The sequence below is a fragment of the Chiloscyllium plagiosum genome, chromosome 4 (assembly GCF_004010195.1).
Source record: "Chiloscyllium plagiosum isolate BGI_BamShark_2017 chromosome 4, ASM401019v2, whole genome shotgun sequence".
NCBI classification, from domain to species: domain Eukaryota; kingdom Metazoa; phylum Chordata; class Chondrichthyes; order Orectolobiformes; family Hemiscylliidae; genus Chiloscyllium; species Chiloscyllium plagiosum.
The window spans coordinates 123103341-123119643 of record NC_057713.1 but is presented as its reverse complement, the minus strand read 5'-3'; the positions used below and the strand labels follow the sequence as shown (position 1 = coordinate 123119643).

General features: G+C 41.9%; 2 protein-coding genes across 5 annotated transcripts in view; one reads left to right on the top strand and one right to left on the bottom strand.

The window, feature by feature from the left end:
- Positions 1-16303, top strand: part of pkia (cAMP-dependent protein kinase inhibitor alpha) — a 140516-nt gene that overhangs the window by 5031 nt on the left and 119182 nt on the right. The gene's annotated exons all lie outside the window — the stretch shown is intronic.
- LOC122549385 (RNA-binding protein with multiple splicing 2-like) overlaps positions 1561-16303 on the bottom strand; it is a 17879-nt gene continuing 3136 nt past the window's right edge. For both annotated transcript variants that reach the window (XR_006311516.1, XM_043689120.1), the window contains one exon: positions 1561-2024. Coding sequence is in view for 1 of the 2 variants with exons in the window: in XM_043689120.1 (XP_043545055.1) it covers positions 1638-2024 (387 nt within the window). In the remaining variant the exon portion in view is untranslated. The remainder of the gene's footprint in view (positions 2025-16303) is intronic.

Below are 16303 nucleotides of genomic sequence, written 5' to 3'. Positions count from 1 at the left end.
CAGCGTGGGCTTCCTCCAGCTGGTCCAGTCTCTTCCCACAATCCAAAGATGTGCAGATCAGGTGAATTGACCATGCTAAATTGCCCATAATGTTAGGTACAGGGGTAAATAAAGGGTAGGAGAATGGGTCTGAGTGGATTACTCTTCCGGAGGGTCGGCGTTGACTTGATGGGCCAAAGGACCTATTTCCATACTGTAGGGAATCTAATCTAATTATCTTTAACTGTCAGGAGATCTAACTATAAACCAACAGGTATAACCTGCAGATCTAATTATAAACACCCTTTGGTTTTTATTTGATTTTATTCCTAGAAGTGCTACCACACACAAGTGAGTGACTTTCCCACCACCGAAATCACTGTGAGTCTTCTTTGTTGTTTTAATATTTATAGGCAAAGCCTGTTAACCATCAAGAGTGAGCGAGAGATAGGGAGAAGGGGAAGTGACTAACTAAAACTGGTGCCCATCTTTCTCTACAGGCATTGAGAGCAAGGTCTGCTTTATATCTTCCTTCCAAACCAACCTGCTCAGGACTTGTTAGGACACACGTCTGGAGCAGGTGGGACTTGAATCCATATCCCTTGGCTCAGGGATAGGGACATTACCAATGCCCCACAAGGGTCCTTTCTGGTGCTGCTTTATCTTTTTTTACAAAATCCACGAAGCTCTACTAATAACCTGTCTAACTGTTAGGTTCTTTTATTCTTGAGATTCTTAACACACTTGATGCAACTACAACACACTAACGTCTGTGAACAAGCAACCAAATTTGTTATGCACTGTACAGTATACGCTTTCTGGAGGAACCTTTAACACACACCTTACAGAGCTTCCAGTGTTGTGGCAAAAGCTGTCTCTGAGCGAAGGAAACAGTCTTTCCTTTATACGAACTCTCAACATCACAGTTAGCACTGCCCTCAAGACAACCCTGTGCCATCCCTTCATAGTCACATGTCACTTAAGATACAACACAGTGACCACCCCACCTCCACAAACAATGTAATGCAAGCCATCCCTTAATGGTCAAAAATATGTTGCAGTTTTTTTTTGTAACTATAGGGGAGTAGTCAAATTCAAACTGTATTATTCTTATTGATTTCTGGATGAAAATGTAAATCATCCCTGAACGACAAGGAAATGGCCATGTAAACTCCTACATTCCACCCATAAGACAAAGATACACCAACTACCACCTTCTCCACCCCCCTACCACTCCCCACCCACCCGCCTCCCCAGGGCATTTAATTTCTTGCAGGTCAGTAGAGCAAATTAACTCTTTAACATCTCATTCCCTCCTTTTATCATTCCATGATCACCACCTAGATAGGGGATGAGAAAGGCACAACCAATTTATTCATAAGAATCTTACAGCCAGTACTGAAGCAAGTTATTGGCACACAACATGCAATGATTATAACAACAAAAATTACTAGTCCGTGGAGTAGATAAGATGTCAAAAAAAGTTCACCAGTAAAGTTCTTAAATCCGCAGTCCTTAGTGACCACTCCCCTCCAAGTTGAGTGGAAACGAGCCAGTTCTCCATAATCTCCTTCGGTAAAGTCCAACCTGAAAACAAAATTCAGTCTGTCCTTGTGCATCACTCCATGGATAAATCTTGGAGAAGGGCAATTAAATACTTAACAAAACTGACGAGACTTCCAGCCTTCCAGAGGTACTTCAGATGGAGGATACCAGTGCACCTGAGCGTGCACTGCAGCAGCAGGCCAGGTGAATGCAGCATTCTTTGCTTCTTCTGCTCCCGTTCTGCTGTTAAATGTAACAAAGCCAACTGGTTGTTGTGATGTTAGCTTGATCAGTGAACCTTCATAACCCTTAAATGATCGAAAGAGAAGGTAAAGCTCACGTGGTGTAATGTCCATAGGAAGACCACTGACAAAAAGCGTACCAACCTCCTCTTCACTGTTGTTAGGTTCTTCACTTTTTGTGCTTATGACTGAGGAACTGATTGAATTTGTTGGATCAGGTTGTGGAGGGGTGGTCAGTGGTCCGAAGGTATGCTTTACCTGTGAATGGAGACACTCTAGAGATGATGTTAGCTGCTGAAAGTATCTTTGCATTTCCTCTCTCATTCCCTCCTGACCAAGGTGGTTATCAGGTCTGAAGACAGTCACACATTTAACTACAATTAATTGTGTCTGCCTATTTCAACATTCTTTGAATTCTTGAAGTCTGTTACTCTGTTCACTATTTATGACATTACCAAGTTGTATACAATCCATAAACTTATAAATTATGTTGTCTAAACAATTAAGTCATTTATAAACAACAATCAATGGTCCTAAAATCAAACCCACAGGTACTGCATTTAGGTTATTCAAAAATTATTTTTCGACTAATGGGGAAGGCAGATGAACTCAGGGCATGGTTAGGAATGTGGGACTGGGATATCATCGCAATTGTAGAAACATAGCTCAGAGGTAGACAGGACTGGCAGCTTAATGTTCCAGGATACAAATGCTACAGGAAGGACAGAAAGGGAGGCAAGAGAGGAGGGGGAGTGGCGTTTTTGATAAGGGACAGCATTACAGCTGTGCTGAGGGAGGATATTCCCAGAAATACATCCAGGGAAGTTATTTGGGTGGAACTGAGAAATAAGAAATGGATGATAACCTTATTAGGATTGTATAATAGACACCGTAATAGTCAGAGGGAAATTGAGGAACAAATTTGTAAGGAGATTTCAGTTGTCTGTAAGAATAATAGGGTGCTTATGATAGAGGATTTTAACTTTCCAAACATAGACTGGGACTGCCATAGTGTGTAGGGTTTAGATGGAGAGGAATTTGTTAAGCATGTACAAGAAAATTTTCTGATTCAGTATGTGGATATACCGACTAGAGAAGGTGCAAAACTTGACCTACTCTTGGGAAATAAGGCAGGGCAGGTGACTGAGGTGTTAGTGGGGGAGCACTTTTGGGGCCAGTGACCATAATTCTATTAGTTATAAAATAGTGATGGAAAAGGATAGACCAGATCTTAAAGTTAAAGTTCTAAGTTGGAGAAAGGCCAATTTTGATGGTACTGGCAAGAACTTTCAAAGACTGACTGGGGGCAGATGCTCACAGGTATAGGGATGGCTGGAAAATGGGAAGCCTTCAGAAATGAGATAACGAGAGTGCAGAGACATCATATTCCTGTCAGGGTGAAAGGAAAGGCTGATAGGTATAAAGGATGCTGTATGACTAAAGAAATTTAGAGTTTGATGAAGGAAAAAAAGAAGCATATGTCAGGTATAGACAGGATAGATCAATTGAATCCTTAGAAACATGTAAAGGCAATAGGAGTCTACTTAAGAGGGAAATCAGGAAGGCAGAAAGGGACATGAGATAGCTTGACAAATAGAGTTAAGGAGAATCCAAAGGGTTTTTACAAATACATTAAGGACAACAGGGTAACTAGGGAGAGAATAGAGCCTCTCAAAGATCAGCAGAGTGGCCTTTGTGTGGAGCTGCAGGAGATGGGGGAGATACTAAACAAATATTTTGCATCAGTATTTACTGTGGAAAACAACATGGAAGATATAGACTGTAGAGAAATAGATGGTGACGTTTTGAAAACGAACGTCAGAGGAAGAAGCGCTGGATGCCTTGAAATGCATAAAAGTGGATAAATCCCCAGGATCAGATCAGGTGTACCCTCGAACTCTGTGGGAAACTAGGGAGTGATTGCTGGGCCTCTTGCTGAGATGCTTGTATCATTGATAGTCACAAGTGAAGAGCCAGAAGACTGGAGGTTGGCTAACATGGTGCGACTGTTTAAGAAAGGTGGTAAGGACAAGCCAGGGAATGAGAGACTAGTGAGCTTAACGTTGCTAGTGGGCAAGTTGTTGGATGGAATCCTGAGGGACAGGATGTACGTGGATTTGGAAAGGCAAGTACCGATTAGGGATAGTCAACATGGCTTTGTGCGGGAGAGATCATGTCTCAAAAATTTGATTGGAGTTTTTTTGAAGAAGTAACAAAGAGGATTGATGAGGGCAGAGTGGTAGATGTGATCTGTATGGTCTTCAGTAAGGTGTTCAACACAGCTCCCCATGGGAGACTGATTAGCAAGGTTAGATCTCATGGAATACAGGGAGAACTAGACATTTCAATACTCTACTGGCTCAAAGGTAGAAGACAGAGGATGGTGGTGGAGGGTTGTTTTTGAGATTGGAGGCCTGTGACCAGTGGAATGCCACAAGGATTGGTGCTGGGTCCACTATTTTTCATCATTTATATAAATGATTTGGATGTGAGTATAAGAGGTACAGTTAGTAAGTTTGCAGATGACACCAAAATTGGAGGTATAGTGGACAGTTAAGAAGGTAACTAAAAGAGAAAATGCTGGAAAATCTCAGCAGGTCTGGCAGCATCTGTAAGGAGAGAAAAGAGCTGACGTTTCGAGTCTAACTGACCCTTTGTCAAAGTTAGACTCCTTACAGATGCTGCCAGACCTGCTGAGATTTTCCAGCATTGTCTCTTTTAGTTTCAGATTCCAGCATCTGCAGTAATTTGCTTTTACCCAGTGAAGAAGGTAACCTTGGGTTACAACAGGATCTTGATCAGATGGGCCAATGGGCTGAGAAGTGGCAGATGGAGTTTAATGTAGATAAATACGAGATGCTGCATTTTGGGAAAGCAAATCTTAGCAGGACTTATATACTTAATGGTAAGGTCCTTAGGAGTGTGGCTGAACAAAGAGACCTTGGAGTGCAGGTTCATAGCTCCTTGAAAGTGGAGTCACAGGGGGGGTGACCTTGTTGAGGTTTATAAAATCATGAGGGACATAGGATAGTGAAGAAGGCGTTTGGTATGCTTTCCTTTATTGATCAGACTATTGACTACAAGAGTTAGGACGTTATGTTGCAGTTGTACAGAACATTGGTTCGGCCACTTTTGGAATATTGCATGCAATTCTGGTCTCCTTCCTGTTGGAAGGATATTGTGAAACTTGAAAGGTTTAAGAAAAGATTTACACGGATGTTGCCAGGCTTGGAGGATTTGAGCTATGAGAGAGGTTAAATAGGCTAGAGCTGTTTTCCCTGGAGTGTCAGAGGCTGAGGGGGTGACCTTGTTGAGGTTTATAAAATCATGGGGGACATGGATAAGATAAATAGACAAAGTCTCTTTCCTGGGGTGGTGGAGTCCAGAATTAGAGGGCATAAGTTTAGGGTGAGAGGGGAAAGACATAGAAGACATCTAAGGGACAACCTTTTCACACAGAGGGTGGTGAGTGTGTGGAATGAGCTTCCAAAGGAAGCGGTGGAGACTTGTACAATTGCAACATTTAAGAGGTATTTGGATGGGTATATGAACAGGAAGGGTTTGGAGGGATATGAGCCGGGTGCTGGCAGGTGGGACTAGATTGGGTTGGGATATCTGGTCGGCATGGACAAGTTAGACTGAATGGTCTGTTTCCATGTTGTATGTCTCTGCGACTCTATGATTCTAATGTGAAAGCTATCAGGAACACGTGGCTCAGTGGTTAGCACTGCTGCCTCACAGCGCTAGGGACCCACTTTGGGCAACTGTCTGTGTGGAGTTTGCACATTCTCCCCGTGTCTGAGTGGGTTTCCTCCAGGTGCTCTGGTTTCCTCCCACAATCCAAAGATGTGCAGGCCAGGTGAATAGGCCATGCTAAATTGTCCATAGTGTTAGGTGCATTAGTCAAGAGTAAATGTAGGGGAATGGGTCTGGGTGGGTTACTCTTCGGAGGGTTGGTGTGGACTTGTTGGGCCGAAGGTCCTGTTTCCATATTGTAGGGGACCTTAAAAAAAAGTATTTCAAGAATCTGGAACAGCAAGAAACCAACAAATGGTTTCTGTGCTTTAAGCCATTTCAGAGGCAGTTTCAGTTCAGATTGAAATCTCAAATATTCATGGGAAACCAATGCAGAATACATTAAAATATGTTCTCCAAATGAAACTTCCCAAATAAAACAGTCAGAATTACAGTGGCAACTTGGGTAGAGATCAACATTCTTTGTGCAAAATGAAGGGGGCAAATGAAGACTTGACAATAATTAACAGAACTGAAACAGCTCTGCCTCAAGTTCTAATATTCTCTAAATTCTTAAAAAACATCAAAATTAAAATGCACTCTTCTTTTTGCAAAGATATTCTAATACAATACTCTTATCTGGCTCAAGCATGACCACTGACACAATCATTTTTAAAACATACAATTTTTTAAAACAGGCATTGTAGAATTTCAAACAAATCAGGGGCTTAAGGTCCTCAATCAATTTGTTTAAAGTTACAAGTTTGTAACTTTAAGAAAGGACCTAATGTTGTACAATTTCAATATAAAAACAAAATGTGCCTTAATACATAGCCCACAAAACACATTGAATTAAGATCCTGATTCAAATAAGGCAAAAAGTTACTTAAAAGGATTTTCTGAACCAGTGTTTTAACAAACCAACATATTTAAATATCAAATAGTCTCGACATGGCACAATGTACTTTGAAGCTTCTTTTTCTGACCCAAGTATTAGTACAACCTTAAGTTCAGCATTTCTCTTTTTTTTTGCATCCTCTCGATGAAATTATACTCATAAAAAGAGAACGACCTCGCAGCGGACCACACGGCACCGCAGTCCAAGCCACTCTCTTGCCCTAGAACAAAGACTCGCAGAGTCGAGTTCACAGCACAAAAACCTGGACAAACCTTCCCCAGCAGTCAATGCACTTTACTGTCGGGGGCTGAGTAGACCGGCTCCACTTTTTACCCCTTTTCCCAGTGAAGCGATGTCATCTAAGACTACTTCTGAGGAGAGGTGTGGGGCTCAAAGGCGATAATTTTAAGTACCAAATTCTAACCTTTTTTTTTGAGCCTCAAATTTCACCACTGGATGACTCAAACTCCAATTCACTCCTGAGACTGTAATCCACATTTAACTGCGGGACTCAAACCCCAGGTTAGCTGTTGGGGACTCTAACCCCGATATACCACTTGGACTCCAACCTCGATTTAATCCCAATTCACCCCTTTTTAAAACCCAGCTTTGCACAAAGCGACTTGTTGGTGTGCAAGTTACCTCAAAGATTCCGTCACCACCAAGTCCCAGGTCAGCAGAGCAAATTAATTCTTTAATAGCTCATAACCAATTAATAATCCTTTGACTTTTAGGCCTGCCGTCTGAATTAGCTATAGCTGGTAAAATCTCCTCTGCAGTACCATTATTGGTCCACGTGGACCCTCTTGCCAGGATTTGCTGCATGCCAGTAAAATCCTAGTTCCCAGATCTCCTGAAACAACCCAGTAAATGTAAGGTCATACCATAATAAATAGCAACAGGAGCAGGTCACATGGTACTTCAAGCCTGCTTCCCTTTCAATCGGAATGTGGCTCACATTCACTTTCCTGCCCTTTACCCAGAATCTTTAATTCCCTTACTGATCAAGAATCTACCTCAGCCTTAAATATACACAAGGATTCTGCTCCCTCAGCTCTCTGTGGCAAGGAGTTCCAAGGATTCGCAACTTTGAGAAAGAAGAAATTCCTCCTCATCTCAGTCTTAAATTGGTGCCCTGTTTTTTTTCTGAGACTGTGCCCTCTAGTCTTAGACTTCCCCTTGAGGGGGAAACATCCTCTCAGCATTTACCCTGTCAATCCCCTGAAGAATCCTATACGTTTCAATGAGATCACCTCTCAGTCTTCTCAACTCCAGTGAGTTGAGTCCCAATTTGTTTAGCCTTTGCTAACATGACAATTTCTCCATGGCAGATATCATCCCAGTGAAATGTCTCTGAATTGTTTCCAATGGAACAATGTTTTTCCTTAAATAAGGGAACCAAAATTGCTCAGAGCTCCAGATGTGGTCTCACCAGCGTTTTGTACAGTTGCAGTAAGTCTTCCTTCCTCTTATACTCAATCCCCTTGAAATAAGGACTGACATGCCATTAGCCTTCATGACTACCTGCAGCACCTGTACGCTAGCTTTCTGTTTTTCATGCAGAAGGCCCTTTGTGTTACAGTTTTTCTCAATTTAAATAATATTCTGCTTGTTCGTTCTCCATTCCAAAAATGAACAATTTTTCCCACATTATACTCCACTTTCCCACTTACTTAACCTATTAATAGCTCTCTGTAAACTGTTTGTATCCCTGCAGCAACCTACAGTTCCACCTAATTTTGGGTTGTCAGAACAATGAAGTAGCATTTTAGTCATACTGAAAATTTTCTTGTTCAACTAGCTTGCGAACCTTGTCCCATAAGTGGGTTGTTATGTGCATGAAATTCACACAGTTCAGTCTTGGCCATGTGCAAGTCATGTAACTCAGATTTCATCATTGGCTCTGCAAATGTATATAATGAAATGATACTTTACGTTTAATAAATACAAATTATGGCAAACCCATCCAGGCCTAAACAAACAAATCTGTACACAAATTCAGTAATATCCAAAAGTGAGTATATAACTGTAACACTGAATCTTTTTTAGTGGATATTCTAAATATTTTATATTCTAAAAAGCCTATTGATTGAGCTGTTTAGTTTTCTGGGAAAGAAAGAGATTTTCTCAATATTGCTCAGGTGATGTACAACCACAAGGAATTTGCACAAAACAAAGTCACAGAAATGGCCTGACTATCTTCAGTTTCTTTGAAAAAGGAATGCATTTGCGCTGAAGGTACCCAGAGTTCCTATAACAATATTACCAATTATGTGATGCAGAAAGATTTCTAATTAAATCAGAAGCCATCACAGGTAGTTTTAGCAAAATCAGCCATTTTAATACATGCAATACAGAAAACACATTTCTCTCATTCGAAATCATGAAATGTATATGAATTGCAAAACATATTTAGTAGTTAAATCTTACAGGATGCATATTCTCAAACTGATGAAACAGAATAGACTGTAGTCATTCTAACCTGAATCATACAGCTTTGCTAAAACCTCACGAGCTGCATCAGTCGACTATAGTAATTAAAAACTATTACCTTTTCAAGGAAAACATAATGAAAAGTTCCTCTTATCAACCTCAGAATAGCTATCTCATTAAAAAGATCACTTTGAAATTAAAGGGAAATAGTCACCTTCTCAACTAGGACAAAATTACTGCTGGAGTTTTTAACGAGCCTTAAAATTACAGCACAAATTTCACAATTCAAAAATCAGTTCCCTTCAAATTTGCTTATTCTTCCCATATTATTGAATAAATTTATAAATGGTAAAGTATATTCATTGTGCAGAATTGGCAATATATTTTGAATTGCACATTTTGTTTGAAGAGATAGCCTATACATTATGCTGACTCTTAACGTTTTTGGCTAGGTGTGGTTTGGGTTGAGTTGAGTTTTTCTTTGGAAGATTGTCTCTAAGAGGCCTAGTGAGGTTTATTCCCATATCTAGCCAAACTCATCTCATTAACTACCTCCCCAGTCCTTTGGCATTCCTCACATGTGATTGTATAACCATCTTACCATTTGCCACTTAGCAGATATTTGCCAAAAGATTAGCATCCCTTGTGACCGTGTCATCATTGCCGGGCTACTGTACAACCAGACAAGCATTGCCAATCTCACCAGCAATGCCATGACCCAACAAAATCACGTTGCTCACATCTGACACTCACCTCGTACCCCACCATTACCTGTCTCTAGCTACGTCCCATCAAAATACTTTCTCTGGGCTACCGTTACCCTGTCCTCAGTGCCCACTGGGTACCCACATCTTGTCCTTTGCCTGTATGTGATGTTCCTGTATTGGTCTTCGAAAACAGGTCGCAATTTGACTCCACAATGCAAAGCAAACTCTGACCTCATGATAGGTGACTGTGTTTTATAATCTGTAATGTTCTGCTGCATTCCGCTCTCGTCCACTGGAACCTGGTGTTATTCCTTTCTGGTATTTAGCACATGATGCACATGAACTCTGTCATGTTCAAGGACAGCTTGTCCTGCAATGTCCGTGTCCTCCTCCACCTCCTCAGAAGACTGCTCCTGCTCTCTCAGTTCCTCAGCATCCATCAAATTGCCTGCTCCAATTGTGCAGGGCACAGTAAACCATACTGGAGGGCCTCCCAGACTGGCCCGAGCAGCAGAACCACATTCAGTAACACAGCTGACTGCTCCTACATAGCCTTGGCAGAAAAGCATGGGCAGTATAATGTGTCCTGCATCAACCAGTGAGTTACATAATAGAATCATAAGCAATGGTTGCTGTGAGTATCCATTGTCCACAGTAATCAGCCTTGTAAGGCACCTGGACCTCAAAACCTGCTAGGTACATAGGAGTGCCCCATGATAAAGGAATTATGGCAGCTGCCAGGATAGTGCGCACCGGTCCTGATGAAGGGTTTTGCCTGAAACATCGCCTGTCTTGCTAGTCAGATGCTACATGACCTGCTGTGCTTTTTCCAGCTCCATACTTCATCGACACTGACTTCTCCAGCATCTGCAGTTGTCACTATCTCCTAGTGGGCATTGCCAGTGTGGTAATGGCAATGACGAATCATCTGAAGGTTAGGTGAATGGAAGCCCTTGCTGTTAATGAGTTTCACAGTGTTGTAATACCACCGTCTCAGGTGCCACGGGTACGTGTGGTTGATGGCACCTGTACACCAGTGCAAGCCATATTTATTTCTGAATCCTACTGCCCAGGCTGCAGCACTCATCGTGATGAATGAAATGAACCAGGGTATGATCTTACACAGACGGTATCAATCACTGTCCTGATATATTTATAATTGCACGACTAAGAGATCCAACACAGGCCAACATTGTTCCCTGGAAGAACCCAGTAGTATAGACTTTCCCAGAATCTATGGATTCTTGGCAGGTTACATCCATCATCTCTGCAGATGCTTCCTTTCATATTTTAGGATGCTCCCATCAGGTCCAGTGAATTTAGTGCCTTTATCTCCATTAGAACTTGTTCCCCATGAGTGATTGTCTTGGTGTTTATTGTCACTCCTCCTTTTGCCCCTTTTTTTAATTAGATTCCCTATAGTATGGAAACAGGTCCTTCGGCCCAACAGGTCCACACCAACTGTCCGAAGAGTAACCCACCCAGACCTATTTCCCTACTCCTGATTAACGCATCTAACACTATGAGCAATTTAGCATGGCCAATTCACCTGACTAGCACATCTTTGGATTGTGGGAGGAAACCGGAACACCCGGAGGAAACCCACGCAGACACGGGGAGGATGCGCAAACCCCAGACAAACAATCGCTTGAGGCACAAATTGAATCCGGGTCCCTAGCACTGTGAGGCTGCAGTGCTTATTCAACATGCCTTTTGACTTCTGTCTTCCTTTTTATGTATTTAAAGAGGCTCTTGCTGTCTGCCTTGATATTACTTGCAAGTTTGCTCTCCTTTTGTTTTGGTAATCTTCCGTTATGTTTTAAAAGTCCTTTGGCTTACCACTAATCTTTGCCATGTTGTATGCTTTTTCTTTTAATTTGATGCTACCCTTAACTTTACTGATTAACTGTAGTTGGTTGTAGATTTTAGATTGATATCCTGGTGTACCGTTCATAGAGATACCCACCTGCCCAAGGTAATTCTTCATGACAAGCGTGACAAGTAGCCCTTCAGTGTGTCTGAGCTAAAGAGTGCATCAATATGACTGTACTGCTAGCCTTTGGCAGTGGCTGAAGCATCTATACACGAACAACATGGTGTGGCAATTTATGGATAGTGTGAGCATGCATGTCGGTGTTAAGCAAGAAAGCACTAAGAGGAAGCCCTCATTAAAATTCTCATCTGTTTCTTATCACAGGCCATAGTAAGATTCCACCCGTTCTGCTTAAATCAAAGATAGTAAGGGAACCTTGCCAAAAAATTCTCATGAATTTTAATTGGGCAACATCAATAATAACAAAATAACAGTATCCATCTTGTTTTGTTATTCAGTCAGCATGCTAATGGGATGGACTTTGAACAGAACAAACAACTCAAGACTGGATGTCCGTGAGGTTCTATCGACCATCAGCTTCTCCTAGGGTTCCCCATGGGCCCTACCCCTCCTCATAACAGCCTGTTACTATCTCAATGTTGCACATGACTAGGATTTTTATGTTATTTGCCAGTCTCTTTTCATACTCACTGTTTGCCTTCCTTATTTGCTTTTGTATCGTTCCTCTGAACCTTCAGCCAAGTTCAAGAACAAAGAACATTACAGTGCCAGAACTGTACCTCCAAGCCTGCGCCAATCCAGATCCCCTATTTAAATCTGCCGCCTATTTTCTAAGGGTCTGTATCCCTTTGCTCCCTGCCCATTCATGTATCTTAAATAATGTTATCGTTCCAGCCCTTACCACCTCTGCTGGCAATGCATTCCAGGCACCCACCATCCTCAGTGTGAAGAACTTTCCATGTATATTGCCCCTAAACTTTTCCCCTCTCACTTTGAACTCATGACACCTAGTAATTGAGTCCACCACTCTGGGGGAAAAAAAAAGTTTCTTGCTATCCACCCTGTCTACACCTCTCAATCAGGTCCCCCTCAACTACCTTCTTTTGAATGAAAACAATCCTAATCTACTCAACAACTCTTCATAGCTAGCACCCTCCATACCAGGCAACATCCTGATGAACCTCCTCTGCACCCTCTCCAAAGCATCCGCATCCTTTTGGTAATGTGGCAACCAGAACTGCATGCAGTATTCCAAATGTGGCCAAACCAAAGTCTTACAATTGTAACATGACCAGCCAACCCTTGTACTTAATACCCAGTCCGATGAAGGAAAGAACACCGTTTGTCGTCTTGACCACTCTATTGACCTGTGTAGCCACCTTCAGGAAACAATGGACCTGAACACCCAGATCTCTCTGTACATTAATTTTAGCCAGGACTTTTCCATTTACTATATAGTTTGTTCTGGAATTGCATCTTCCAAAATGCATCACCTCACATTTGTCTGGATTGAACTCCATCTGCTATTTCTCTGTCCAACTCTCCAATCAATCTATATTCTGCTGTATTCTCTGACAGTCCCCTTCACTCTCTGCTACTCTACTAATCTTATTGTCACTTGCAAACTTGCTAATGAGGCAACCTACACCTTTCTCTAAATCATTTATGTATATCACAAACAACAGTGGTCCCAGCACAGATTCCTGTGGAACACCACTGGTCACAATTCTCCATTTTGAGAAGCTCCCTTCCACTACTACTCTGTCTCCTGTTGCCCAACTAGTTCTCTATCCATCTAGCTAGAACACCCTGGACCCCATGCCACTTCACCTTCTTCATCAGCCTACCATTGGGAACCATATCAAATGCCTTACTATAGTCCATGTATATGACATCTACATCCCTTCCCTCATCAATCAACTTTGTCACCTCTTCAAAGAATTCTATTAGGTTTGTAAGACATGACCTTCCCTGCACAAAACCATGCTGCCTATCACTGATAAGCCCATTTTCTTCCAAATGGGTATATATCCTATCCCTTAGTATCTTTTCCAGTAGCTTCCCTACCACTGACATCAGGCTCACAGGTCTATAATTACCTGGATTATCCCTGCTACCCTTCTTAAACAAGGGGACAATATTAGCAATTCTCCAGTCCTCTAGGACCTCCCCCGTTTTCAAGGATGCTGCAAAGATATCTGTTAAAGCCCCAGTTGTTTCTCCCAGTAACCTGCAATAGATCCCACCCGGTCCAGGGGACTTTTCCACCTTAATGCTTTTTAGAATACACAACACTTCCTCCTTCCTTATACCAACTTGACCTAAAGATCTATCCCTAATCTCAACATCTGCTATCTTCCTCTCCTCAGTGAATACTGATGCAAAGTACTCATTAAGAATCTTACCTATTTTCTCTGACTTCACGCATATCTTTCCTCCTTTGTCCTTGAGTGGGTCGACCCTTTCCCTCGTTACCCTCTTGCTCCTTATATATGAATAAAAGGCTTTGGCGTTTTCCTTAACCCTGCTCACTAAGGATATCTCATGACCTCTTTTAGCCCTCTTAATTCCTCATTTCAGATTGGTCCTACATTGCCGATATTCTTCTAAAGCTTTGTCTGACTTCAGTCGCTTAGACCTTATGTCGGCATCCTTTTTCCTCTTAGCTAGTCTCACAATTTTACCTGTCATCCATGGCTCCCTAACCTTGCCATTTCTATCCCTCATTTTCACAGGGACAGTCTGTTCTGCACTCTAATCAACCCCTCTTTAAAAACCTCCCACATATCAAATGTGGATTTACCTTCAAACATCTGTTCTCAATCTACATTCCCCAGCACCTGCTGAATTTTGGTATAGTTGGCCTTCCCCCAGTTTAGCTCTTCCTTTAGGATCACTCTCATCTTTGTCCATGTGTATCCTAAAACTTATGGAATTGTGATCACTATTCCCAAAGTAATCCCCCGCCAAAACTTCAGCCACCTGGCCAGGCTCATTTTCTAACACCAGGTCCAGTATGGCCCCTTCCTGAGTTGGACTACTTACATATTGTTCTACAAAACTCTCCTGGATGCTCCTTACAAATTCTGCTCCATCCAATCCTCTAACACTAAGTGAATCCCAGTCAATGTTGGGAAAATTAATATCTCCTATCACCATCCGCCTGTTGCTCCTACACCTTTCTATGATCTCTCTATATATTTGTATCTCTAACTCACATTCACTGTTAGGAGGTTGTAGTACAGCCCCAACATTGTTACCGCACCCTTTCTATTTCTGAGCTCTGCCCATAATGCCTCACTGATCGAGTCCTCCGTAGGGCTCTCCTTCAGCACAGCTATGATTTTTCTTTTTGACTAGCCATTCCTCCACCCCTTTTACCTTCCTCTCTATCCCACCTGAAGCATCAATATTCACAGTTGTAATTTCTACCTGCCATCTGCCATAAACACACCTTTTGTTTTTCAACATCATTTCTCCTCCTTGGCCTGCAGAATGTTTTTAGGGGAATATACCGAGACAGTGCACAAATCATCCAATCGTTGATGGTAGCTGTTTTCAGCAATGTTTTATTACACCAGCCTTTTTCTCTAATTCTCCCAGATCTATTTGCACCCCTTTCGAATTATATTTCCCCAATTAATTCTTATTGTTCATTATGCTTTTACATAGTCCTCCTAAAACCTATGATACAGTGATCACTATCCTCCAAATGCTCTCCTAATAACACTTCTTCCTCCACCTCACTCCCAAGAGTCAGATGTAGAAGTGTCTCCTTTTCTCATACAGTCGGAAATTCTCCTGAATATACTCTAGGAACTCTTGCTCCTTTCTTACTGTTCTGCTGTTACTATCCCAGTGTATATTCAGATAAACAAACGCCCCCATTATAACTACAAATTATTGGACCCCTCTAATTTTCTTGCTAATATTTTCTTCTGTATCCTCTCCACTAGTTTGTGGTGTGTACATTACATCCAGCAACGCAACTGTACCATTTTGATTCCTCCGATCAAGCTAAATCAATTCTGTCCTTGACCCTTCTGGGTCATCCTCTTTCTGTAGATTGCAATTTTCTTTGATCTATAACCACTCCATCTTTTGAACGTTTCTCATCTTTCGAGCACTTGGTATCCAAGAACATTTAACATCCAGCTCTGACCTGCCTTGAGGTCTCAGTTTTGCCCACAATATCATATTTCCACATGGCAATCTGCATCTGCAACTTCCTAATTTAATTTACCGCATTCAGTGCATTCACATTACAGGCACATTAACCATTTAGACTACATTACTTTGTCACTTACTCTGACACAATCTGTTAACTTCTTGTTCTCTCCTCTAGTGCTAACTAGCTCCCCTTTTCTCCTATTTTCTGCACCTTCCGATATTACCTCCAATTTCTATACCTTGCCCTCCCCTATAGTACTTGCAAAATGCCCCATAGGGAACTCACTCCAGTCTTTGTTCAGGAGCAAACCATCTGACCTATACAGGTCCCATATTCTCCAGAGCTGGTTCCAATGTCCCATGAAATAGATGGTGACATCTTGCATAATGTCCAGATTACAGAGGAGGAAGTGCTGGATGTCTTGAAATGGTTAAAGGTGGATAAATCCCCAGGACCTGATCAGGTGTACCTGAGAACTCTGTGGGAAGCTAGAGAAGTGATTGCTGGGCTTCTTGCTGAAATATTTGTATCATCGATAGTCACAGGTGAGGTGCCGGAAGACTGGAGGTTGGCAAACGTGGTGCCACTGTTTAAGAAGAGCAGTAAAGACAAGCCAAGGAACTATAGACTAGTGAGCCTGACCTCAGTGGTGGGAAAGTTGTTGGAGGGAATCCTGAGGGATAGGATGTACATGTATTTGGAAAGTCAAGGACTGATTCGGGATAGTCAACATGGCTTTGTGCGTGGGAAATCATGTCT